Here is a 27359-nt window from a genome sequence, read left to right as displayed (position 1 = left end):
GCCCTCCCCTCCCCGAGCATTGGACAAGAGGTGCAAGAGTGCTGGCTGCTACAAGGGAGCCTTCACGACGGAAACTGCACGTGTGCTGGGAGCATGTGCCCAGTGGGGCTTTACTCCCAGCCCAGATAGCAGGGCTGAAGCAGCGGACCCGCCAGAGGCCGAGGGCCAGTGCGGGAGACCACCTGGTGAACGTGGCCACGGCCAGATCTGTTGCCGACCCCAGCTGGGAAGGAGTCAAAATTGGAGTGAAAGGTCCTGGTCAAACAGGTCCTACGCAGAGAAGGGCAATGGCGGCCCTCCTGCGAGAGGCCTCAACAAGCCATTCGCACACCTCCTCGGGCGAAAGACTTTACGAGAAGGAGTAGCCCTGGTGACAATACAACTCGCCAGATTAGCGTAGGGATCTGATATGCCCCTTACGTGGATGTCCAAAACGGGCAGGGGCAGGCGAGGGATCCTACTTAATCCAGGAAAAAACCCTGTAAGATGATGCATTAAGCGGCTGGGGTTACTGGGGTGTGACTGACGGAGCTGCAGGCGGCCCGAGCATCATATAGGGAGATGACATTGGGAGGGACAGCCGCCCCCAGGTAGGTAAGCTAAGGCAGCAACCCCACAGCCCTAAGGGTCACCCGTCTGAACAACTGGGGTGAGGTGCAGTCATCTCACCCATATCCAGGGCAGCCGTGTCTGGGTCCCCGGGAGCAAGGGAGGTGATACCACTTGCATTGCTCCTGATGGAGATGCCTCATGAGGGCGGACCGCCTTCAGGTGTGCTGTGTCGCCTGGGCGAAACCCCAAGGAGGAGGATGTTGCTTGGATCACTGCTGACGGAGATGCCGCAGGAAGGTGGACTGCCTACAGTGGTGGGGTGCTGCCATGGTGAACCTGCGAAGGCGAGATGGAGGCCTCAATGGCATCCGGGTGCCCTGAACCCAGAGACGAGCTGTACCAATCGTGGGCACACTCTGATCCCCAGCTGGAAAAAACCGAGGTTGTTGCTTGTGCGCCCAGGGAAGATGAGGCAGCAGAAGGGAGGAGCTCCGCTGAAGGCGGTGAGCCTTCTGGAAGAGCCGATGAAGAGGAGGTGGATGCCTCAATAGCGTCCAGGCGATCTGAAATAGAAAGGAGCAACGAGCGTTGGGTCTGCTGTCGTGTTCGCTTGTGCTGGACCACCGAGGATTTTTGTGCCTGGCCAGGGAAGGAGGAGGGATCCACGAGGAACGCTCAGCAGCTTCCAAATGAGAAAAAAATTGATGCCAGTACCAGGTCTGCGTCCACATCAGAGTCAGAATCGGGCCTTGGCAGCGGACTTTTGGGGCAGGGGGGCGGGGCCCTCCCCTTCCCTTTCTTACCACCCTGGCCCTTCTTAGGAGGCATGATGCAGGAGGTGAATTAAGCAAGCTATCTGTCAGGGTGGACACTGAGCCCATAGAATCCCAGAGTAGTTCTAATGCTGAGGAAGAGCAGTCGCTCCTGGGAGAGGAGCGCGCTCTTCTTTCCCAGGACCAACAGCTAACGGAGTTTCCTCCCCCCCACATTCCTAGTTTTAGTTAGCAGTCCAGGGAGTGACCGAGCACAGATGGCAGACTTAGTGAAGGCGCGCACTCAACGGCTGCGCCCCGAGGATCCAAGGGAAAAGGGGAGGGATTCTCCCTAGTCCTTATATTCAGGGGTCTGCCAGTAATTGCTTTTCAAACGGGGACCAACTGTTCCAACTTAGGGCATAGGGATGCTGCTGCTCAGATCTAGTTGATACCTGTAGAGTTGTTAAGTTGCAAAGGAAGAATAAAGCTTTGAAAAGAATCCCTTTGTCTATGTCTGGACTTGGCTACTGGATTAGACTGAGAGAGCCCTCTAAGGAGCCCTTGACACTATCAAAGAGTTAATAAAGCCGCAGGGCACCCCAGACAATAGGCAGCCACCCCACAGTCTTAAGATCTGTGGGTATGAGTTCCAGACCGAGACAGAGAGGCCTGGGGATGAAGATGGGAGCGCTGCGCTACCGTTTAGATAGAAAATCAGATTTTCAAGAGGCGCAGCCAGGGGCCAAAGGTGATGGAGCTGCGTTTGAGCGTGGGCTCCCACAGCCGAGGGCACCCTGTCACGGGAGGCGCCAAACAGGCAGTCGCCACTGTTACGCAATTGTATTAATTAAATATTTAATAATCGTAATTTAATTAATTTTTATTATTAATATTATTGTTATTATTTATTTAATTAAAGCTTTCTTTTCATACAAACATAGGAAGCTGCCTTATACTGAGTCAGACCCTGGGTCCATCTAGCACAGAATTGTTGACACTGACTGGCAGCAGCAGATCTCCAAAGTTCCAGGCAGGATTCTTTCGTAGCCCTACCTGGAGATGCTGGGGATTAAACTTGGGGCCTTCCACATGCCAAGCATGTGCTCTACCACTGAGCTGCAGGTCTTCCTATTTTTTTTTTTTATTATTATTTATTTATTTATTTATTATTTATTTATTTTTGGGTGGGAGGGGGAGACGTCCCAAGCCCATGGGAAGCGACCAATCAGGCCGTGATATACACGCCCCGACTCGGCTCAGCAGCCAGGCGCCCCTCCCACAGGCAGGCTCCGCTGACCAGTGGGGGGGGGGGCAGTCAGACCGTCGCTTGGAGCATTGCCGCTGGCAAACACCGGCGGCGCGCTCACCAGCCCGCCGACGCCCCCCTCCGGGAGCAACACCTCAGGGAGGCCGGCAAGGCGAGGAGGAAGAGGCCGGCAAGGCCGGCAGCCGGGTAAACAGGCCGGCCGGCAGGCGGGCCGTGAGCCGGCCTGGCAGCTGGCGGGCCCGTCAGGCAAGCGGGCGGGCAGGGTGAGCGAGCGGGCGGGCGGGTTGAGCGAGCGCGCAGGCGGGCAGGTGAGCAGGCAGGAGAGCGAGTACACGAGGAGACCGAGCGGACGGGCAGGCGGGCGAGCGGGCAGGAGAGCGACTACACGAGGAGACCGAGCGGACGCGCGGGCGAGAGGAAAGGAGCCAGCGAAGGAGGGAGGGAGGCGAACAATATCACCAAGCGAAGATTTTGGTGCGCAGAAGTACGCTGGGTCCAGGCGGCTGGAACAAGGATGAAGCCGTTCTCCAGCAGGCCAAAGTCCCTCGTCCTGACCGAGGAGAAAGGAGGGGGCGGGCGCACTGCAGCCTCAAGAGCCGGGGCCCTCAGCGTGCGCGACGACACCGGTCTCCTTGTCCTTCGTTGTTTCTGGCGGAGCTGTAGTTCTCTCTAGCTGCGTTGAGCCAGAGACCTGAGTTTGAGAAGGGGGCTGAGTTTAAGGCAACTCAGCCTGCCCCTCCTTGCATGGTGGTGCCACTGGGGTGCACCAATCAAAGGCCCCTGCGTCATGTCACCCCACCCGCCCGCAATGGCCCCCCCCCTTTTAGCCAGACAAGCTGGTGTCGGGTGAGGGCATATCTGATAGCTCATTATCTCCGACCCTTAAAAAAAATGGAATAAAGGTCATTTAGTGCAGGAGACGCTGTGGAGGTTGACAACATCATCTAAAGGACCCGCAAAATTCTGTGAGTAACCAATCTCAATGGCAGGATAAAAGCGTCATGTGAAGAAGCCCCCAGTCTGCTTCTCTACTTGTGAATTCAAAGCCACCATAATTTAATTTAAAACAAAAACACCATAGGGCAGTATCCAACGTTAATCCTACTTAGCGTAGATCCATTGAAATGAATGGGACTTAAATTAGTCATGACTAACAAGTCACATGCATATCAGTGGGTCTATTCTAAGCAGAACTAACATTGGATACATCCCACTGAGGTATAAATAGGGTTTTTAACTGACAACCCAGGCACTGTATGCTTCCCTTTAAATTCCCTAGGCTCTATCTGCCATTTCCCTTTCCGGTCCTATCATCTGCCTCCCTCTATTGCCTATTGCATTGCACACTTGAAGTCCTGTTCCCCACAACAGGTGAGGGAAAGAATGGATTAAAAAACCATGAAGTGACTGGGTGGCCTTTTCTCCTACTGCTACAAGGGATTTGGTGGCTGCTTTGCACATTGCTCATTGCAAAACAGCATATAAGTATTGATAAATATCTAAAAGGTTGTTAGATATTTGCTGCAATCTGTGCATACTTAGCTGGAAGTAAGACCTATTGAATTCCATGGGATGTACTTCCAAGTAAATGCACATAATCTGGGCCTGCGTATGTGCTTATATATAATCACATGTAGTATGTACTTTTTCTGTATTAGGAGCTGAACTCCAAATATCAATGAAGTACACTGAAGGCTACAACAGCATCCCTCCATGCCTCACTTTCACCACTATTCCTTTCCATCCCAATGGTAAGAATGTTATTGACTGTAGTGTCCCTCCTATGGTGTTTGATCAGCAGCAGAGGCTGAGTGTTTTGCGCCTAGATATCACATAGATACTTCAGAGTGTGTTTCAGAAGTTGCACATAAATGAATCATTACAGCCTTTTCTCAAAGATAGGGATCTATTTATTTACTACTGACATTTCTCAAAGTAACTTAGAGCTACATTTTATCCTCACAGCAACCCAATGAGGTGGACTAAGCTAAGAGACAGTGATTTGCCAAAGCCACCAAGGAAACTTCATGGATGAACCATTCAGACCCAGCTCTAGTCACTGGACCAGTCCTGGCTTTCTAAGAGCTATCAGCTTGGGAGTTGAACTTGCAATGTAGACAGGTGTCCTGAACATATACACCAACTCGTATTCTGATATCTCAGGATTTGTACTGCATTTTGGTATATTGTTCATATTTTTACATAAGTTTCCTTCCCCTAGGTTTCAGGATTTCAAAGGAGATCCACCAGTTAGAATTATAATTTGTATAGATGAAATTGTTAGAAGAGAGATGTAGTATAAACATTTAAATAAACAGAATGATACCATAAATTGGACCCCTCTGATTTGGGCAATTACTGTGTAGCATTCAGTTTTCTATTTTTAAGCGAGGTGCTAGTTCCAGATTTTCCTGGATGATGCTGATTATCAGATCCCTTTCAGCTGGGGTTCTGCCTGGTTTTGAGACAGCATGACACCCCTAGTGGGTGACATGCTGGGTAATAGACAGGAGGAGTGTGACCATGTTGGGTCATCAGTATGCTGATGCCACACAGTTCCGTATCTCATTGCCTGAGTCCTAGGAAGGCCATGGAAACCCTGAACTGGTGTTTGTGAGAGACTGAAGCAAGCTGAAACTTAATCCAGATGAGACAAAAGTACTATATTGGTGGACTGCCTGGTTCAGGAATAGGTGTACAGCCTGTTTTCAGGTGTACAGCCTGACTGCACTTCCCCTGAAATACTCAAGTTTAACAGCTTGGAAGTTATCCTTGATCCTGCATGGTTCTTAGAGTCTCAACTATAGGTGATGATTAACTAGGAGTGCCTTTTACCAGCTTCAGCTGGTACATCAGCTGCATCCTTTCCTCAAAGTCAAATCATTCATGATCTGGTAACCTCTGGACTTGACTTGACTACTGCTCTACATGATGCTGCCCCTGAAAAGCACCCAGAAACAACTGGTGTAAAATGCCACATCTATGTTGCTGGCATGGAATAGCCCATCAGAACATACTATTCTGGCATTGTTTGGCATGCACTGGTTGCCTGTTTGTTTCCAGGCTCAATTCAAGATGATGGCTCTTAAAGCATTAAACGGCTTGAAACCTGAATACCTTAAGGACAGCCTTCTCCTGTATGTACTCCCTCGTGTACTGCTTTCACTAATTGCGGTCTTTTCTATCCTCCCCTCAGTGAAGTTTGTTGCGTGCTTACTAGGAGCAGTAGTACCATCACCAGCCTTGTGGAATTCCCTTCCCATGGAGTCCTGCCCAGTAAAACTGTCTGCTTTCAGAACACATATAAAAACCTGTCTCTAAGGAGGTGTAATGGCCCCAGGCCTGTAACCACGTCACCTGTAGTTTTAGAGGGGCCTAGAGATCCATAATGCTTGGCTTAGGTTCATTATAAGTGCAATTTCCTTGCTAGTGGGCCTCTGAGCATGTGAGATGAGTCAAAGGTAGATAGCGTGGCCTCAGCTCATTCCATGCTAACGAAGACTAGTATCGTATCAGGGCCTAGGATGTGCCTGAGAAGTGAGGCTATGTTTATGCCGAGTTACAGGTGGCTGTGCTGGGAAAGTTCTGATTGTTTTCCCTCTGCACAAGTACTGTTAGCCTATGCTGGGAAAGTTGCAAATGAACGCTAATTAACGCTTGTTTCTGTCATGCTGCCTCACTACTGACATGTATGGTATAAAACCCATTTTACCCCATGGCTCTGGGTTCAGAGAAGCTGTCTGATCCAACCATTGGGTACGCCTGTGTGCTGTAAGTACTCAATAAAGTCTCCTTGTAAACAAACCTGGATCTAGCTTATTATCTCGGCATCACCAAACCTTAGCAGCCCATGGCCAGGGCAATACAGGAGGCCAATATGGAGTTGCTGTCATTTTGCTTTTTGCATGGATTGCTCCCTGTTTGGGTTATTTATGAGTTTCAGCTGATATGGTTACAGCAATTTGGTTATTTTTTGTTTGTTTGTGCTGTTGTGTACTTTTTGTTTTTATTGTGTAATTTATTGTTTTCACAATTTTGTTTGTTAGCTACTTTGAATTATTTAATACCTAAAGCAGGCTGTATATTTTTAAAATAAAATATAACTCAAAATGAATTATCTTTCATGTAGTTAAATCTTTAGACATCACTGTTTTGTTGTTGAGAATAACCCTTATTCAAACCTTTCCAATAGAATTATTATACCAAGTTTGAACCATCTGATTATTACATAATTTTGCAAACCTACATTTTGAACATTAATGCTTTTGTTCCCAATCTAAGTTGATCCACAGTCTGGGAAACCTTGTGTGGATTTTCTAGATGACACTACCATGTGGGACACCAGGTTAACGATGACTAGTATCCTACTTAGTATCCAGGTAAAGAAAAAAACTGCAAACATTCATTTCTCTTACTTTCTTTTGTTGTGGGGAGAATTAGAATTAGCTTTGTATATGAAAGGCCAGGATCCTAACAGCTACTTAGGTTCACTCAAGCTACTAGTCCAGTTGGGATTTTTACGTTTTGAACAATTGTCCTCCCCCTCTTCCAAGCTTCTTTGGAAGATCCCCTCAGTTTCAAATGCAGTTTGACGTGTATCAGGGGGCAGTGTTGAGGGAGAAATACATACCCCTTTGGGCTCACACAGCCAGTTTCACCATTCTCTGGATTCTGGCCACAGTATTGATTTCAAACCTAAATTCTATTTATATGAAGTGGGAATATTTATTCATGTATTTCCTTCACTGAACTTGTTAGTGGTTTGCCATCAAGTTTCACAGCCAGAACATGGAAATCAAAATAAAAGGAAATCTGTTTCAGTTGAGGGGGAAGAAGAAGTATGTTGCTTTGGATGCATTATAGAGCAGATTGGTACAAAGTTGTTTCTTTGACTCCATTTTTCAACTAAGTTATGAAATATGAAACTGAATTCCTTGCACCTTGTTTTAGTCATGCGTTTACCATGCTCCTTATGTCAATACTGTTTTTACAAAACTGTTTTTAAAAGCAGTAAAATACAAGGAGAAATAGATGGTCTGTAAAAGCAAGAACAATAATAACATTCTTAATTTGGATATATGATGTTTTTGACGACACCTACAGACAGTGTGAATAGCAAAAGTTGAAGGAAAGTCCTGTTTCAGCGTTTTTTATCACCATAGTTCAGATGTTTAGGACCAGCCATGGGTCCACAAGGCTAGCATAGGTCTGCAGCGGATCAGCGAGGACAGCATAAATCACATGACTAGCTTTCTATCCTGAATATTTGAATGGCTTATGACAAAATGTTTCTGCATATCTTTGGTGTGTTTCAAGGGCACCCAGTTGGATAAAGCCTAACAGAAAGCTGTAAGTGAATTCCTACCTTCCGTGTGCAGAAGGCAGAGGGCAGAGGCTCCTGCCATGCCAGGGACACATCAATGCTTGAAACTCCTGCATGGCAGCCTAAGGCCCTTCACTCTTTCACTGTAGTATACAGCTTCTAAGGACCTGTGCACATATGCTACATACACTAGAATTAAGAGTAAGCACTGTGTGTGGTGGGGCCTGCACCATTCGCCACATAAGAAGAGTGGAGTCTGGGAAGCTAGCTCCTTGAGAACTGGTTTAAAAGCAAAGAGGGAATAGATTATTCTGACTTAATCATTCCTCCTTCCCACATCCACCCCCTTGACTGCCACTCAGCCATGGCAGCCTGTTTCGGGGTGGTCAGTGAGAGGTGACAGCAGCAAAAAGAGAGGTGTAGGCTGACTACACATTTTTAAAATCTACATGCATACATAGAGTAGGATTTATGTTCTGTGTCTCCCCTGACTTGTCCAACGAAACCATCTGAATTGCGTTTGTAGCTTTCGTTACATGAGTAAAACCAGTTTTACTTTTTTGGTTGATTCTGGTGATTAATAAAGCTTTACAAACTGGTACGTACATGTATCTCCACACAGGTTTTGCTGTCTAATCCAGTTTTGAATAATGCAGTGAACCTGGAGGCAGCTAAAATGCTACAGGACAATTATCCCCTGTATAGACACAGAGTTATACAGTGTGTCAGAACTAGCCAGCACCTCGAAGGTAATAAACCTCCATGCTTTATGCTATTAGTCATAAATATATTCTTTGAGCACCACAGGGAATTTTAGAAGAAACCATTTAAATGGGTTTTTTTAAACCCACTATTTTATATACAGCAGTAAATTTTAATTAGTGGTGATTGGCAATGTAACTTGAGTACAGGCTCTCTAGGCAGATCTGTGATCTCACAAAGCATATTTGCCAGGCACTATTCAGAGGTGATGCAGAGGTCGTGAGTGGGAAAATAAGGCAAGAGTAACACTGATATTAGAGAAAGTTAGGGTTGTTACACCAATGATTCCTTCAGATGCCAGATTTACTCCATGGCATCATCTACAGTGAGAAGTATGCACACAGCAATATCAGTGTTCTGCCACTGCTTTGCATTGTGATTTGAGCCCAAGTAAATATTAGCACAACTTTGCCACTGTCTTCAGATGTATTCTGCACTTTCCATGTCTGAACTGGTCAGAGGTGTGTCTGAATTATGTCCCATGGGGATATATATGGCACTGGACCTCACCCATGAATTGAGACACCAAGTAGTGTGCTCTGATCTTCATATGGCAAAATTCTTTGAGGCCCTGTTTTGCTCTTGTAGTTTTTTCAGCATTTGTCTGCTGTGTTGCTTCTGGATTCTATGAAGGGCCCAAATAGTTAGACGCTTTCTCCCTAGCTTACAGGTTCCTATTACTGCCCTTTATGAGCTCCTGCTTCTCTTGCAAGTAGAGATTGGAAGGAAATTATGTCTTCTTTCAAGTACCTTACTAGTCCACATCAAGGCAAAGGTTCAGAGCTCTGTTATAGCTGCATTTACGCTGAATGTGGTTTCTCAAAGCAAGAGACATGCTTTCCTATAAAGGTGTGAAGAAAAAAAATCCAGCTGAAGTTGATGGAACTTACTTTTTCAAGTTAAGGGATTTAGGACTGGTATGAGCAAGGCTGACTTACAAGGCCCCTCCAGGGTCAGATCATCATTTCGGTTCTGGGTCTATACACTGAATTGCATTCTCGAGCCTTGTTAGACCCAGTTCTTCATTGAGCCCCATGCAATTGACTGTGGAATGGCATTATGTGTGGAACAGCTGCAAATCTCATAAGCCAGACAGGATCAATTGTGGCACTAGTTGCATAAACTAGTGTCTACACATGATGGGTAGACAACTGGCCACTGTGTAATGAATGGCAGTGGCAGTGCTTCTTCAAGCTGCTGTGATTATGCAAACAGCAGCAGTTCAGTGTCTACCTCACACTTGAAAGTATCCATTCACAAAACCATTTTATCTATTTAATCTTGGCCAGGTCCTGAGCCCATTGGCATTCCCAGGTACTCCCATAGGTAATTGCATTGGGCCCAATCAGCATCTAAACGTGGTCTTAGTTTGTCATTTGGTTAACATGAAATGACTGGACTTTGTAAGTGCCCAACAGAACACATATTTTTAAAAGTTCTTCTCTTTTATAGCTCACCCCAGTTTGGAAAGATCTGTCACTTCGCTTAAGTTTTGCCATCCACCTGAAGAATATGTTCCTATCCAAAGGAGGTAATAATTTACGATTAAGGTCCTGTAAATGGGCCAAAATATTGTAACCATCCAAATTATGGTAACTGTACAGTTTAACTCTTTTTCATGTGTCTGAATAATTTATTATTAGCTATTTTGAAAAATACTCTCCCACCCTTCAGTAAAATTCCCAGGGTGGCAAATAATAAAATGATGGAAACCATTTAGATCTAAAATAGCAGAAGCAACATTAAAACAGAACCATAAATATTTAGCAGAATGGACAACGCTGTAATCAAAATCAGTTATACTACTGGAATGCCCAAGCAAATAAAAAGGCAATACAGTGACATCAAAGTTGGCATCAGGGAAGCCTTCTTGGGAAGGGCATCCCATAGATGGGACACTATGAGCAAATGGCCTTCTTTTCCTGGTGACCACCTGCCTAATATCAAATGGTGTGGGGGCATGGAGGAAGGCATTTATCTGATAATGCCTGAGAAGTTTGGGAAGGCTCATGTCATAGAAAGTGATCCTTCAGGTCCCTGGCTTCCAAGCTTTGTAAGTAATCACTGGCATTTTGAATTGTGGCCGGAAATGGAAGCAACAGCCACTGGAGTTGAAAACTGGTGAGATACGATCCATATGACCAGTATATGATCCATATAGCCTAGCGGCTATATTTTGTTCTAATAGAAGTTTCCAGAAAGTCTTCAAAGGCAAATAAGTGAAAATGTTGAATACATCACACATTCTTATACACAATACACAAATGACCACCTAACTACAGGATATCTTTCCCCTTTTAAAAACATGAGCAGCATAGTGTGCTATATGTTGGCACTGACACTGCTCTTATCCATCCAACAACTGACAATCTCTGTAGATCTCCCCTCACACTGAAGCTGCTCGTAGCAGGAATGAAATTCAGGTTGTAGATCTTTCAGGTAGCATGCATCTGGGAATCCATACAAATCTACAGAGACTCTGGCACAGCTTTCCTATATTGCAGAATTTGAAAGATTTGGCCTACACTGGAAGGAATTGCTATGTTAAGAATGTTTTAGGGCAGTGTATGGTCTGGAGACCAAAAATGTTTAGAGTTCAGGATACTAAGAAAGTAAAGAAGTACCAACGTTGCTGTCAGTGGCTGAAGCAGTGTTTATAGTTGAACAGTTTCTCACAACTTTAAATAAAGGCAAAAGAATAAAGTCTTTGAAGAGCAGCTGCTGGCATTTTGCAGGAGCAAAAGCAAAAGAGAAGAGAGCAGGGCAAGAACATCAAACAAACCAAGAATACTGATGGTCATTGTGCTCAAGATTCTTGTCATTTCATAACATAGCATGTTGCTAGTTTCCTTCTTCTTGAGCTCATTGATGTCTGCTGAAATATCTGTGATAGCGATAAGTCCACATGATGGCTGGGGCTCATATGCACAGTTGTGTCTGTTTGGTCTCTTTATACGCTGGCTGTTTCATTTTTAATTACTTAATTATTGTGATTCAGTGATAGCCTTATTTTGCTGAAGTGAGTCCAGTATGAACCAAACAGTGCATAAAGCCCAAAGAGCCCTAAGGGCTATTTGTTCAAAGGCTGCATGCAACTTTGCCTGCTTTCCCATAGGTTTTCCCTCTCCCCACTTGACCTCTGCAGGTCTGACAAAAGATGGTTGCTGTTTATGGGAATCATGTACCCTTTCTTGCAGAAGTCATCTCAAGCAGCAAAATCATGCTTGTCTGAAGTGAGTCTTGCTCTAGGGTCCTGCAGCTCCACTAAAAGGGAAAGGTACAAAGAAGCCTCCAGACTAGTTTTGCAGGCAGGAATATTCCAATCTTTTTTCTTCAGTTTCACACAAAAGGAGGGAGGGAGAAGCCCTCCCCAGTTCACAGATGGAAACTAGTCACTTTATTTTCTCAATGTGATCCCTTCCATGGAAGGGATTGTCCTTCAAATTTTGCCACACTGCAAAAGAAAAATGCCACCACAATTCTGGAAAAGTCTGCATCTTCATTGGCCTGATTCACTTTGAGGTTTGTGCATACAGAGGAGGAATCAGATGGAGAAAAGGTGTTCACGTGTGAACTTGCTCTGACAGACACATTAGTCTTAATATGGATTTACAAGCTTTGTTCCTGTTATTGTTGTTACTTTCAGCAAGTCGGAGCTGCTCTTTATGAGGAAACCCTTTACATTTAGTGTGCATATTTTATAAAAGGGAATCATGTATTTTTTAAAGTAAGAGATCAAAGTAAAGGATTTGGGTGAGAACCAATCCAGCTTTCTCAAACTGGAAGTATGTAGGCAGGGCTTGAGTTTCTTTAAACTCATGCTCTTTGGTCTAATGTGTGTGTGTGGAAGGTGAGTAGTGAGTAATACAGCCCTTTAAACCTCTATGTTGTTCATTCTGCTATTTGTGAACCATTCTGCAGGAAAACCTGTGTCACATAACTAATTGCATAATCGCCCCTGAAAACTCATCCTTTGTTCCAAATATATGTTTTCAGAAAGATTACAGCCATATCATTTGAAGATTATTATTTGACATGGGTTGAAATTGCCACATCAAAAGCAGCTGAAGATTTTAAAACCCCAGGTAAGCTGATGCTTTTGGTTTTAGTAAAATTAAACATCGCAAGTCCAATTCTGATCTTGTGCTAGCTTTGAATAAGTGCAAGGGCTCATTCTCATGACCTCCCAGTATAGCAGCTGCAGATTTAAGTCAAGCCATACAGACTTCCAGGAGTGCTGTTATGCACTGAGGAAGTTGTGGAACAAAAGCTTGCTCATTACTTTGTGACGTTTAGGTTGGCCCTAATAAAAGTCTTACAATACTGTAGCTTTTGGATTTTTCTTATGGACTAACACAGCTACCTTATACTTTCCTTTGCTTTTTTAGAAGGTTGTGTGGATGCCAGTACCACATGCACAGTTCATCATGGCTTTATGTTTTTCACCTAACACAAGTTCTTGAAAAGCTAATCTTGTGAGAGCTAGCAAAAAATGTGCATTGGTATATATGGCAGAATGACCGGACATCAGCACAGATTAATGCAAAATCATGCCTTCCATAAGCTAAGAAAGTTGTGAAAATGGACTCTGGCCCCCTTTCATTTTGACAGGCGACGGAAGATTACTTAAATGTCTAGAAATCATTGGTGAAAATAATTATATTTCCACTTACTTCCATAATAACTAAGTATATTTACATACCTAGATTCTTGGGCTATTCTCAAAACTGAAAAAGCCCAAAGTTTCTCTGACACCTTTATATGTATAATAAAATTACTTTCATGTTAACTGAATTTCCATGAGTGATACTGGGCTTTGTTAATGTTGTTATGGCATTATATATGGAGCATATGCTCATTGCATTTTCAAAGTCAAATTCCTTAAGAGAATTCAGTGTACAGTTTGCTTAAAAAATAACTTGTTTTCAGTATTTGGTAGGATCTGGATCTGACTACAGACTCGTCACTAAGGCCTCTGGGATTGCACATAGCATGTATAGAAATGAAACTGCCTTATACTGTGCCAGACCTGAGATCTTCCACAATACAAAGCATGTGCTCTACCAGTGAGCTATGCCCCCCTCACCAGAGGTTTATGCAAAGACTGTAAGGAAGCAGCAACAAGTATAGCATGTCAAATGACAGCAGATGAAACTGTTGTGATCACATATGAATAGGGGAGCTTCCAGATGGAAGGATCATGGCACTAGCAACCAGAAGGCATCATGCAATCATTCCCTCTTATTTTCCTTATGCGCATTCCTGTGGAGATAGTCAGCAGCCTCTGAATTCGGAGGCTGCTGAATATCCAATGCAGGGCAGCTGGAGCGCAGAGACGATCTTCACTTCTGCTCTCCAGCCACCCTACATTTCTGCTAGATGGGTGATTTCGCCTTTCTAGCAGCGGTGCTTTGGAGGGGGAGGGCAGGAGGCTGGGGCAGCCATGTTGTATGGCTGCCATTGCAGTCTCCTCCCTGGAACACCCCCTTTTCCTGTCTCCATGCTCCATTTCCAAGCACAGAGAAGTAGCCAGAACCATGCTGGCTACGAGGGGGCAGAGGAAAGTAACATGGTTTCTGGGCTCTGAGGTCAGAGCCCTGTTTCTGATCTCGGTGTCCAGAAATCAAATGATCCTATGTCCCCCCAGACACTGTCTAGGGGGACATATGATTGCTCCCTTAATGGAATTGCATCCCTTAAGTGGTGGGAAAACACAGGAGGGTTAGGAACAGAAGACGATGGCATCTGGACCCCCCTATAAACTTCAGTAAATGAGGGTGATGGTGTCATAAAAGTACCCTAGGATTCTGAAACAGGGTTTTAAAAAGTGTACGTACATAATAATAATAAAAAACATAAGTGAATGACAAACAAAATTCCAGTCAGGCCTGTTTAAAATTGGCCAGGCATTAATTGTGCCTGTAAGATGATGAGTAGTTCTTCTACTTTCATTTCTCAGTGAGGACATGTTGCTTGCAACATTTTGAGAGTAATTCAAGCATGCTTAAAAAACATCCTAATGTTGTTCTAATGTATTACTGAGAAATTCCATATCTTTTTTGCAGCCTCTTCATAAATTAGAGAGAACATGTTGCATAATACCAAAAGTCATGCAAAAATAGTAGAAGGTTACATCCCTGAAGTGGTGCATGTAGTTGAATATAGCACAACAGCATGCAATTCAATATGGAATACTTGTAGTCAGGGCTGGGGTCAAGGGTAAGCATGGTTGGGCACCTGCCAAGGACCCACACCTCAGCTGGGGCCCACTGACAAGAACTCCCTGGACTTGTTCTTCCTCTTCATCATTGCAACCTGCTTGTTTACCTGCCTCTTGCTCTGGCCCAGACAATGATGGTGGCAAGAAGGAGGAGCAGTAGATGCCACTTGCTCACTGGCTCTCTGGCTGTCAAACAAACAAATGATAACAATGATGAGAAAGAGGAGGAGTCAGAGTCGCAGCTGATGACAATGGTGATAAGAAGGGAGACTCACTGAGGGAGGGGGCCCATTGAGGGTGTCTTGCCCAAGGGCCCTCAAAAACCGGAAGCCAGCACTGCTTGTAGTTCACTACTTTGCTGCCGAGTCCCTTATTTATTTATTTAAAATATTGTTAGTTCGCTTTTCTAATAAAATAATATTCAAAGCAGCTTACATAACATGCAATAGAATCCATAAACAATATCAGCAATTGATTAAAGAGGAGCAAGGACAATAAATAAGATCTTTTACAACTTAAAACACAAAGAATAGTTAAAACATTACAATTTAAAAGAACAGCAATAAAATAATTATGCACTGAAGCCGCAAAAATATTTAAAAGCTTCTGTGAGTAAATAGGTTTCAACTTGTCTCCTGAATAATAAAAGGATTGGTGCCTTCCTTACTCGCCATGGAAGGGCATTCAACTAATGGGGTGCCACCACTGAGAAAGCTCTTTCCTTGATTGCCGACTGCCTAATCTCTGCTGGCAGGGGAAAAGGGCCCTTGAAGCAGGTCTTAAATTAGCTTTTGTTCTGATAGTTAATATGTTCATTGAACATAATTATTCTTATATAAAATTATTTTCAATTGTCTTTCTAGTGTTTGAAGACCCAAGCTTCATAGGAAACCGCTACAACTGGGTTGCAGAAAATGTGGCTAAAGGAGAATGGGATGAAAATATGTAGGTATCTTATGAAAATTCACAATGTACACACCTAGGAGACATAACTCAGCAAGTATGATAGCAAATTTAAGGACATGATATTATAGTTATACACGCACTTCTACAGTGAACAAGTGTCAATAATAGATCAAAACATATGTCTTTATTCAGTCATAAGATCAAATCACACAGAATCTTATAGCAATAATACTGTCTAGCAAGGTGCCCATCTGCATCAAATACAATTTATACAGGATAGAAACATTTTTTTGTGTGTGGGCTTTGCCTCTTTGACAGTTTCACAGCTTTTGCAAAGGGCAGCACTTATTAGCTGTTAGAGGCAGATGTCATGGCAAACCGTGGGTCGCTAAAACTGGAAGTAAAACCTTCTGATGTCCTTCTTCTGGCCACATTGGACAAAAAGCAGTGTGTGTAAGCATAAGGCTTGCTGAGGCTCATTCTTACATGTGCATATCACACTACACCATGGTTTAGCATGACGTGCAAATGCAACCAATTTGTCTGTTAATACTCATTGAGGAGATGAGGCAACATAAATGCATGGAAGTTGGTTGCTTCCTGAGCTGGTGTAATCCCCAATATTAGCTAACCAACCCACCTAGCTAATAATTATTTTATCCTGTCTTTTTCAGCATTTCAGTTATACATATGGCAGAATACGCAGAAAGGAGTTGGTTTGGGGGGTGGGTGGGGAGTGCTTTCCTCAACCTGCCATTACAAAGCCTTCAGTTTTATTTGGGATTTGCTCTGGAGACAAAGGAGTGTGTGTGTGAGTGTGTGTGTGTCCCTGTACCTTTGACCCCAGAATAAATGTTCAGCCTGATTATTATGTTGCCATATATATAAGATATGTGATATAGATTATAGCCGTATGGAATAATCTATTTTGTGTGACTTGCATTATTTATTTAATTTGTTTTCCAATGTACTAAAAAAGATTGCAACTAATTATTTCATACATATCTTTTATATGTATGGCATGAAAAAGCACTTTACCTGATAGTTTTGCCACAAGTGCATAGAAGCCCTAAGAAGATCTAATTTGGGGTCAAATACAAGGAAAGCAAACTATGGACTAAATGAGTTTATTTTTCTTTCTGAAGAAACTCTTATATGATAGGGTTAATTTTTCTTTGACACAACTTCCTTGTTTTATTTCCCTTAACAGAAGTTCTTTGTTTTATGTGTTTGATAATTGCTTCATCATGTAGAACCACAGCATCCTACGTGACCCAAGAAAACATTCCAAAAAACTAGGAATGTCCTTTTTGATCAATTTATTTATTTACTTATTTATTTTCCCTGTGGCATGAAGAGGCTGGTGCTGTTTGAGAAAGCAGCCTTTGCTGTGAATCAGAGCAGGTTTTTCATGTTAATTTCATAGGGGTATGAAAGGAGATTGCTATAATTCCCCCCCCCCCCGTTCAATTCATGAGAGTGAAATGGCCACCTTTCACTGCCACCTGGTGGTAGGATAGAAGCAGTTCTTTTTACCCGTTGCTTGGTTTGGATGGTGGAGGGCTGATTTCCCCAACGATTGTGTGTCAAGCAATCCAAGCTGTAGCTTTGCTGCTGAAATGGTTGCCTGCAGACCCAGTGGCCTTGCCATATAGCAGGGTGAAGCGGCCTGCTTTGGATGGTCCCATGGGCAAAGGGGATAGTTGAAGGAAGGGATTTGTGTCTGAATGGTTCAGCCAGACTTTTTAGTGTTGACCCTACTGGAAGGTGCCATTTGTGGTAGCAAAATATCATGAGCCAGTTTCAGGCAGCAAAATATCATGAGCCAGCACTGGTTGTCTGAGCATTTTACCATGAGCATAGATTGTCTATCGAGCATCTTCGGCAAGGCCAAATTATTCAGCACAGGCTTACAAGCAAGCCGTACTCAGGTGAAGCACTCAAACATTTCTAATGTCAGTATACTGAAAATAATAATTTTATAAGCATCATGTATCTGTACACTGAGTACTGGCTATATAATACATATAATATATTGGAAAATACTATTTTTGAAAATCACCGTAAGCAAATTCACTGGCAATTAATATTGCAACTTAACATACAGAAACGGTGATGTGAATTTGCCCAAAGATGAGTCCACATATGTGACACTGGATCTGAGCGTAAAGTGATCCATCCTGTAGTGCTGCCCCTGTAGCAGACAATACATGTTTTAACATTTAGTTTCTCTTTTAACATGTAGCTTTGTATAAGAAGAAAAGAACAGCCTGACAGCCATAATTTCAGCTACACACTAAATATAATTTTATCACGATGATTAAAGCTAAATTCATAAAATAGATTGCAAGGTTATTTCCTTTTATGTAGCATTTGTTCCTACAAACTGTGGTGGGAACAGTCAACCACTTCAAACTTCCCCTCTACCAGTTTGAACCATGAAAATAACCAATTGTCTGGAGGCTCTCTAACCACATTGTGAGCTGAGCATTACAACAGTGGACTTCCCATACCAGTGGGGAGAGGTATAGAATGGGAGATTGGTACCATTCAGCTCAGCAAGTAGCTGGAGCCTTTAGATGACTGCCACTCAGTGACATTGGAGTTGCCATGGGGGATGTTTTGAGTTGATGATGGCATGGTAAATAGTTATCTGTTGTCTCATTCTGATGCTTCATAAAGTACTTAAAGCAGTACTGCTTATAACTAGATGGTGTAAGTTTCTTATTTCTACAGAGCTCTTTTGGACTCTGCCTGAAAATGTGTTGTTTGAAGAGAAAAAACTGTCAAGCAGTCACCACCTATCACTTGTCTCATAAAAGCTACAATATTTTTCTGTTGGTTTTGTCATTTGCTGGACCCAGTAAATAGCATTATGTATCAATATGCTACATAGCTATTCCACTTACACTAAGTGATCCTAAACATTTGTTCTTTCCCAGTGTATCTGCTATGTCTGGGTAATATCAACGAAACACCAGCATTTTGTTGTGTGTGTGGATATTCTGCAGGTGCACCAGTTGACGTTCCCCATTGTGAGTGTTTGGGGCAGGTTTAGCAGATCCTATGATAGATGGTCAGATTTTTCTGTAAGGAGGCAACACATATCTAAAAGCCAGATCCTCAGTCCTGTCTCTTTATCATAGCATGATGAGGAAATGCTGGGATGAAGCTATGCAGAGATGGATGGGTTCATTTTTCATAGGCTCCCATTAAGTGCTATGGGACAAAGTAAGCTAGCTACAAATTGGAGGACTTTGGGGAAGGGAAGGGATGAGGCAAGACTCATTTTTTTGGTCTGGATATTGCAATCTCCAGCATTTGGGGTGGTGGGTGGATTTTGTCTACAGCCAGGTATGTTTTTTTACTCTGGGTGGCTCCACCTTCACTGACAAGGGACTTCATGGGAGACATGTATGGGTTTGTGTGTTTGCACACAGATAACAGACACACACTGGAAACACATAAACCCTGCAACAAACACACAGGCGCACAGACATACACACGCACATACAGCCCTTATTGATGGTAATTTTATTAGCAGTTCTATAAACCTTTTCCATTTTAAAATATTAGTGTACACATGAACATTTGACTTCAAATAGTGGAAATGCGTATTCTGGGATTTCAGGCAAAGCAATTTCAACAAAAGCTCTTTGCCTGATTTTATACCTTTGTTTTTCCTTCTCCTGCTTACCTAATGATTAGACCAAATTAATTTCTGTTGCACTGAAAAACCCTTGGTTTATCCATGTGTACCAGACGGTATATTTTGAAACTATCTATACAATATGGCAGTGACAAATGACAGTGACAAATTTGTATACAGAGACAGATATAAATTTAAAATTTGTACTGGGAAGGGAGTTTCCAGTTCAGTGAACAGTGTAAGAGACGGCAGGGGGATTTCACTATTGTAATGCTCAGTGAAGACTTTTAAGTACGTGGTACATTTTAAGGCAGGCCTCCTGCATTCTTTGTAGATAGCTAAACCATTTATGCCCTCATGTGGCTGAAAGGAGAATAACTAAATTGAATGCACATTTAATTGAAAGTACATGCTTGTTGTAATGAGAGGGATAAATCAAGAGCTTGTACAGACTGTTCATGTTTTGGGAGATCAAGGGACCCTCAGGTTCACTGGGTTGACTTCCTTTCCATTTATGCCTTGCCAGGAAGGAGAAATTTCTTTTTCACAGCAATCAAAACACAAATCATGCTGGCCAAATCAGATTTCCTCCCCCTAGCAACCACTCAAGCAAATTATGTAAACTTTTGTGTGTAAACACTTGTGACTGTCATTGACATCTGTCTTACCATGTCAGTGACATCAGCAATGACTCATCTCCCCTATGTATACTTGCACAGTAGTTGCATTATTTTAATGTGTGTGTATGTGTGTGTGTGTGTGTGTGTATTAAAGGAGTGGGGGTAGTCTGTAAAGATTCACACAAATGCACGGGACCACAAAAATGCTTATGTGGCCCATTTAAAAGAAAAAACATTTCAAGACTAACCCTTCTCCAACACACCATTGCCCTTGCAATAGTTGTTGTTTTTCTTTTAAGGGAGTTTCCTAGGTGTCACTCTCTTTCCAGCACTGGAGTCACATTTTCTAATAAAAAAGGGTGAACATGCTTTAAGAATGGAGTGGGCTAAACGTTTATTATTGATTTCTATTTGCTTGCATCGTGGCACTGCTGGGAGCCACAGGGAACAGCCCCCAAGACCATGTAGGTAGGCAAAAACTTGCATGAACTGAGCAGTTCATCTTATTGTCTCCTTAGGACCAAGCTGTACATGACATCATGGAAGATCTACGATTGGATGTCCCAATGTCTTTTACAAAACATAAAGGCAGCCATAAGAGGGGAAAGGTCCTGAACTGGATTGGGGCCACAGAACAGGGAGATGGAGGCGGCAAGCCTTCCTTTTTGTTTGCTCTGAAATCTCCCCCTACACGCGCATGCACACACTCTTGAAGCATCATGGCCCAATTCCAATTAATACGCACTCTCCCATATACACACCCAGCCTACTTTTAAGCTTTGAAAAATACATTAGATAACTAGGAGATCTGATCATGGATTTCCTGAATCACTCATCTAGTTTAGTCCTTGCACCCTTGATCCTAAACACTTCTGCCACTGTATTTGTCTGCTGTGACAACATAATATCATGGACTGTTACATTATGCTAATACAGCAGTAGATATGCCCCATCCTAAATCCTATATTTACTGTATAGCACAGCACATTAAAAAAACCTTTGTGAGTTCATGAATAGGGAAAAATCATCTTTCAGGAAGGAGTATAAGTCAAAAGGTACTAAGGCACACTCATTCTGATCCACAAAAGTCCATAAGTGCATGCTTAAGAATGTGGGTTATCCTGCCAAATATTTCTGCTCCTTCATTCATTTCATTTTATTTCTTACATTTCTATAACACTCAACAGCTGAAGCTCTCTGGGCAGTTTACAAAGATTAAAAACCATAAAGATACAATATTATAAAAACCATTTACATATAAACACATTCACACACAAGTGTGTGCGCGCAGACACACACACACACACACACACACCCCTAAACAATTTTAAACCATCAACAATAAGAAAATCCAGGACTTGATTCAAAACCTTATCATACGCTGTCAAATGCCTGAGAGTAGAAGAAGGTCTTAACCTGGCACCGAAAAAACAACAATCTTGGTGCCTGGCAGGCCTCATTGGGGAGATCGTTCCACACTTGGGGGGCCACCACTGAGAAGGCCCTCACCCTTGTTGCCTCATTCCAAGCCTCCCTTGGAGGAGGCACCTGGAGTAGGGCCTTAGATGATAGGTGTAGTAAATGGGTAGGTTCATGCTGGGAGATGCACTCTGTCAGGTATTGCAGTCCTGAGCTGTGTAAGACTTTAAAGATAAAAACCAGCACCTTGAATCAGACTCAGAAACATACAGGCAGCTAGTACAAGCAGGCCAGAATCAGTTATATTCTTGAACCTTTTATCAATCTGGCTGCTGCATTTTGCACGAGTGGGAGCTTCTGAACTGTCTTCAAAGGCAGCCCCACATACAGTGCATTGCAGTAATCAAACTTGGAGGTTACCAGAGCATAGACAACTGAAGCCAGGTTATCCCTGTCCAGATCAGGGTGTAGCTGAGCCACCAGCCAAAGTTGGTCGAAGTCACTCTGTGTCAATGAGGCCACCTGAGCCTCAAGTGACAAAGAGGGCTCCAGGAGAACCTGCAAGCCATGAACCTGCTCCTTCACAGGGAGTAAAACCCCATCCAGAACAGGGTGAGAACCCTCCATCTGGTCAGAAGAACCACCCACTAAGAGCACCTCAGTCTTGTCTGGATTGCGTTTCAGTTTAGTTCTCATCCAGTCCATTGTCACAGCCAGATACTGATTTAGCACACCCATAGCCTCACCTGATAAAAAGGAAAAGGAAAAATAGAGCTTCATGTCATCAGCATACTGATGACAATGCACTCCAAAACTCTGGATGACCACACTCAACAGTTTCATGTAGATGTTGAATAGCATGGGGGACAAAACTGACCACTGCGGAACCCCATACTGGAGAATCAAGCAATATTCCCTAGGCATCACCTTCTGGAGACAACCATCCAAGTTGGAGGTACCTCCCACTCCCAATTTAGACAGTTGTCCCAGAAGGATGGTATTAAAAGCCACTGAGAGATCAAGGAGAATCAGTAGAGTTACACTCCCACCGTTTCTCTCCTGACATAGGTCATCAATCATACAGGGCAACCAAGGCTGTTCCCATGCGCAAACCTGGCCTGAGCCCCAACTGAAATGAATCTGGATAATTGGTCTCCTCAAACAGCATCTGGAGCTGGTTGGCAATCACCTGCTCAAGGACCTTGCCCAAGAAAGGAGCATTTGCCACTGGTCTAAAATTATTAAGATTTTCTAGGTCCAGCTATGGTTTCTTCATGAGTGGTCTCACCACCGCCTCTTTCAGATGGACCACTCCCTCTTGCAAGGAGGCATTAAACACCTCCCTGCCCAGCCAGCTGTGTATCCCCCCCCCTTGCTGCTTTTTATGAGCCAAGAGAGGCAAAGACCCAATACGAAAGTGGTTGCACGAATCTGGGCAGGCACTTTGCCAATGTCTTCGAACTGTACCAACTGAAACTCATCCAAAAAAAACCTGTACAAGGCTGTGCTCTGGATACTTCATCTGATTCACTTCTGTAAGGGTCTCTTCTCATGCTTAATGGTTAAAAGCCTGTTTTCTTATTTTGCCTAATGATAGGTAAAGTTCTAAGTATGTTGCAGAGCAAGGCCTGAGTTGCTTCATTCTTGCATGGTGAAATACTTTTTTCAGGTGAGAATTCTGGTGCCCACATCTTAAAGGCTGTTTCTTGCAGATAAGACTAACTGAAAATCAATGAGACTTCTAAGATTTTACTTCTGATGCTATAGTAATAAGCCTGTGTTTCTGGTTATGCTCCAAGTTATGCTCAATAGTGCTAATTTTCCTGGGGTTCTTTTTCCTTTCAGGCATCGAATTTTCGTCTATGAATTTATTGAAAAACAAAAGAGACAACAATTGTTAGAAAGCCGGACAGTCAGTCAACGTACCCCAAGCCCAACTCCAGGTAAGGCAGGAGTATTCATTAGCCTTCAAGGTCTAATAAGTGTACCTTTGTTTCTTATTTGTTGAACATAGTTGCCTCGCATCTTCCCACAAGGCTGCACTTTTTTGTGGTGAGATTACATTTTTCCAACATTCCAGTTGCACTGCTTCATATCTGGAAAAATGTAACTCTTTACTATACCCTTCCCACTGTAAAACTCCTGAGGACATTGTTCTACCAGTTCTCCCCCCCTCCCCTTTTGGTGAAAAGCAGCAAAAGTAACACCACACCCATCTGCCATTTTGTGAGACTCTTTTCTGCACTTTCCATCCATTATGATCTTGGTTTTGAAAGGGGACTTGTGGCTGTAACACATAAGGGCTAAAAATGATTGGTACACACTTCAAATGATTGTGTAGAAAGGCCCTGTAATAAACTTCAGTTGCCAAGATGTAGCATTCAATTTTAATTTATAACAGGTCATGTAAACACTACAGTGGGACCTTTGGCCAGTATTTTAACTCTGGACCCCATGTGTTTACTCCTGCTCCCTCTTAATTATAGTAATGAAGAACAAGAGTTGTCTGTCTGTCTGTATTTAAGTTTTTATACCCTACCTTTCCTCAGTGAGCACAAGACAACTAACAACATAAGTTAAAACAATTAGGGTGCAATCCTATGCACGTTTAGACAGAAAAAGGTCCTACGAGAACCCATGCTGGCTGGGGAATGCTGGGAGTTGTAGGACTTTTTTCTGTCTGAACATGCATAGGATTGCACCTTTAATCATTTAAAATCAGTTTTACAACAATAATAAATACAGTAAAACACCCTGAAAACATTAAGAAAAAGATAAAAATGCAAATGATGATCAAAAATAATGTAACCATAGCAATTAAAACCACTTCAAAACAGGAGGTTTTGACCATCCGATGAAAGACTATTAGAGAAGGGATGAGATGAGGCTTCCTTTGGAGAGCATTCCAGAGCCTCTGCACAGCCACTGAGAAGGATCCAACTAGCTATATTTTGGGGACATTGGGATGCACAGGAGGACCTCTGACAATTAACTCAGTATGTGGGCAAGTTCATACAGGAGAAGGCGAGCCTTCCTAGTCTGAAACCATGAAAGGCTGCAGTTAAATTCCAATATGCTTTACTTGCTTTTTTTTTTTTTACTTTCTATATCACTAAAGCTATACATGTAGACAGCAGAAATAAATAACTTTTCCTGAAGTCACTGAGACTGAAGTCACTGAGATGTCAGATCAGGGGTGGCCAACCTTTTTGGCCCTAAGAACCATATATGATGGCAGGTGGTAAGTTGGGGGCTGCACATACATGCACACATGGAGGGATAGTTTAAACCACCCCTCCCTGCATGCTGAGATCAGACTTTCCCTGCTGGGATGGAGAAGGGCAGACCTCAGCAGAGCAAGATTGTGCTCCTAGCCCATAAGACAGCTGTTTGGCAAGTTGGGAAGAGCACAACCTACCTGGGGATGGCATCTTGCCCCAGTGATCTTGACTGCAACAGGATTGCTGGGACGCACGGGGCAAGGTTAAAGCTTCCCCCTAGCAATCTTGACTGTCTTGGGATCACTGGTGGGGGTGAGGTCAAAGCCTCTTACCCCCGCCCCCCGGAAGCAATCTTGGTCAGGACTGCTTTTTCCCCATTACTATTAGCAGTAGGGAACCACGATCAGTTCCCTGCCACCCAACAGATAGCTGGCCATGTGGGTGGCAGGCAAAAGTGGCTGGGGCTTCTCAGAGTGGATTGCATAGAGAGCATTTGAGGGCTAAATCTGGCCCACGGGCCACAGGTTGCCCACATATGTCTTACTGGAAATATATAATACTGTATAAAAATGATAGCTTATCTTTTTACTGTTAAAAATCATGTAACCCAATTTAGATGACTGAAAAACGCTATGGGCATTATGCTCTTTCCTCTTTGTGAAGAGCATCATGTGGAGGAATGCCCTATAGGCATTTAATAGAACCTTCTGTTTTGCATCATGCTGCCCTTCCACAGCTATGTGTAGTGCCATGCACCAGTAGCCTGTGTACTGGGAACCTGGAATGGAGGCCTTGCAGGTGTGGTTTAATGCTCAGAGGGTTCATACTCTGGCTGGAACAGTATGCAGAGAGAGAGAAGATTCTTCTGTGAGATTGAAGAGACTTCCCAAAATGTAATGATCCATCCTTGGCAAATGCTTATCCATCTTCCCCTTAACACCTCTAGAGGATGACTACACAGTCTCCCTAGGCAATTAGTTCTATTCCTCAGAATTGCAAGACAGGATTCTTTCTCTAATACCCAGCTGAAATCTTTGCTGCCACATTGCCTCTTCTTGTATGAGTGACAAATGTGAATCTCTGTCTTCCTGGTGACTGCATTTTTAATATATGGAGAATGTTATTGTATTGCCCTTTAATCATATTTCAACTACATTATAGTTTTATTCTAAATGTTTGAATGTTTATTTATGTTAAAACATTTCTAAACCACACCTTCATCCTGAAGGGATTTCAGGATGGTGTACATAAAATACCAGCCATTAATTTTTTTCCCTTTAAAATCCAGTGTGTACATGTTTTGAGTATACACTCTTCCTCAGGGACATTTACATAAACAATGCAGTAACTATACCTAAAACAAATACTTAATCAATACTAACCCAAATATAATGTTCTACCATCTTAAGTTATATTCCCATATACAAATAATTATATGTGTATTATTTCTTAAATTGTCCATGTACTAAATCATGAAAGGTCACTTTAAAATAGCTACACTTTTCTCAGTACATGAAAAGACTATTTTCATTATTTAGAATATATGAAAAATTAAATATTGCAGGTGTTATTAAACAACTGCTCTCTCTCTCTCTCTCTCTCTCTCTCTCTCTCAAAAGTGCCACAACGCACACATACCTCAATGCTCCATATTTCTATTTGTTCACAAACTTTTGTACAATGATTTCCCCCCATTTATTCTTGTTTCCTTTTGTTGCATAATTCCTACCATAGAAGCATCTGGATCTCAAAGGACTTCTGCTATGGATTTTAAGAAGCAAGCCAGAAACCAAGATGAGGAGCAATGGGAGAAGGAAGTGGAAGATCTAGTACTCTGGTCTACAAGTCTTGATCAAAGAAGATGGGATTAAACTATGGTCACCAGTATAATTAAGATTAAGCAAAATACTCATTTGCTTGTGCAATAGGACTAGATGTTCAGATATGAATCAGGAGAATCCCTATGCAGTTTGACAAGAAGGTGGTTGTCAGGAACTGGTACATTCTCATGGTCTAGGATCTTCAGACTGCCTGAATCATAGCCCCCAGTGTTCTCTCATTATGAAAGGGCACACATGCAGACAAGCACATGGACAGGGTTTTCTTGGTGGTTCAGATAAAGCTAGCTTGGCTTGATTCAAAGTGTTTCATTAATTGTGGGAAAAGACCACACATGAATTTTAGCATCATTTTAACCTCACTCATAACATAAGGGTCTGGGGCCACACCCCTTACATCTTCAGACTGCCCTTACATCATTTAGCCCACAGAGGGATGAGTGGGGGTCATCTGGCCCCCCCACCTGAATCCAGTTCCCTGCCCCTGGTTTATGCCATGACTGGGGACATCTATACGTCTTCCACTGGTAGCCTTGTCTACACATTTCTTTATCTAGTAGACATTTATACGTTATAAATGAATCCACAAGGTTAGGTAGGTCATTCCATCTTGCTGTTCCATTTCTCTGTCTACTGTCCTTCTGTAATCCATTTATCCTGAGGTACAGTCCCCTTCCCAGTCTTATCTTCAGATCTGATCCCCCTGTGTCTATAGCATACCCATAAGGTACAGCATCCACCAGCCGCACACATAAGTCTGAAACAGAGGGCAGCATCCAATGCGACGCTACCGCTAATGTAAATTATGTTGCACAGGTGTAAGCAAC

The 27359-nt window shown here is 43.1% G+C and overlaps 1 protein-coding gene across 1 annotated transcript in view; it reads left to right on the top strand.

Moving 5' to 3' along the window:
• Positions 1–26823, top strand: part of UBE2U (ubiquitin conjugating enzyme E2 U) — a 35176-nt gene extending 8353 nt beyond the window's left edge. The window contains exons 3-10 of the mRNA XM_084851641.1: positions 4233–4325; positions 6856–6953; positions 8520–8646; positions 10112–10190; positions 12656–12744; positions 15743–15824; positions 23319–23416; positions 26429–26823. Coding sequence (XP_084707767.1) covers positions 4233–4325; positions 6856–6953; positions 8520–8646; positions 10112–10190; positions 12656–12744; positions 15743–15824; positions 23319–23416; positions 26429–26565 — 803 coding nt within the window. The 3' untranslated portion in view covers positions 26566–26823. The remainder of the gene's footprint in view (positions 1–4232; positions 4326–6855; positions 6954–8519; positions 8647–10111; positions 10191–12655; positions 12745–15742; positions 15825–23318; positions 23417–26428) is intronic.
• The last annotated feature ends 536 nt before the right edge of the window (positions 26824–27359 follow it).

Source organism: Heloderma suspectum, chromosome 4 (genome assembly GCF_057233095.1).
Source record: "Heloderma suspectum isolate Gila_16-S chromosome 4, 16-S_ref, whole genome shotgun sequence".
NCBI classification, from domain to species: Eukaryota; Metazoa; Chordata; class Lepidosauria; order Squamata; family Helodermatidae; genus Heloderma; species Heloderma suspectum.
The sequence above is the reverse complement of the archived record's forward strand: the minus strand, read 5'-3'. Positions and strand labels throughout refer to the sequence as shown.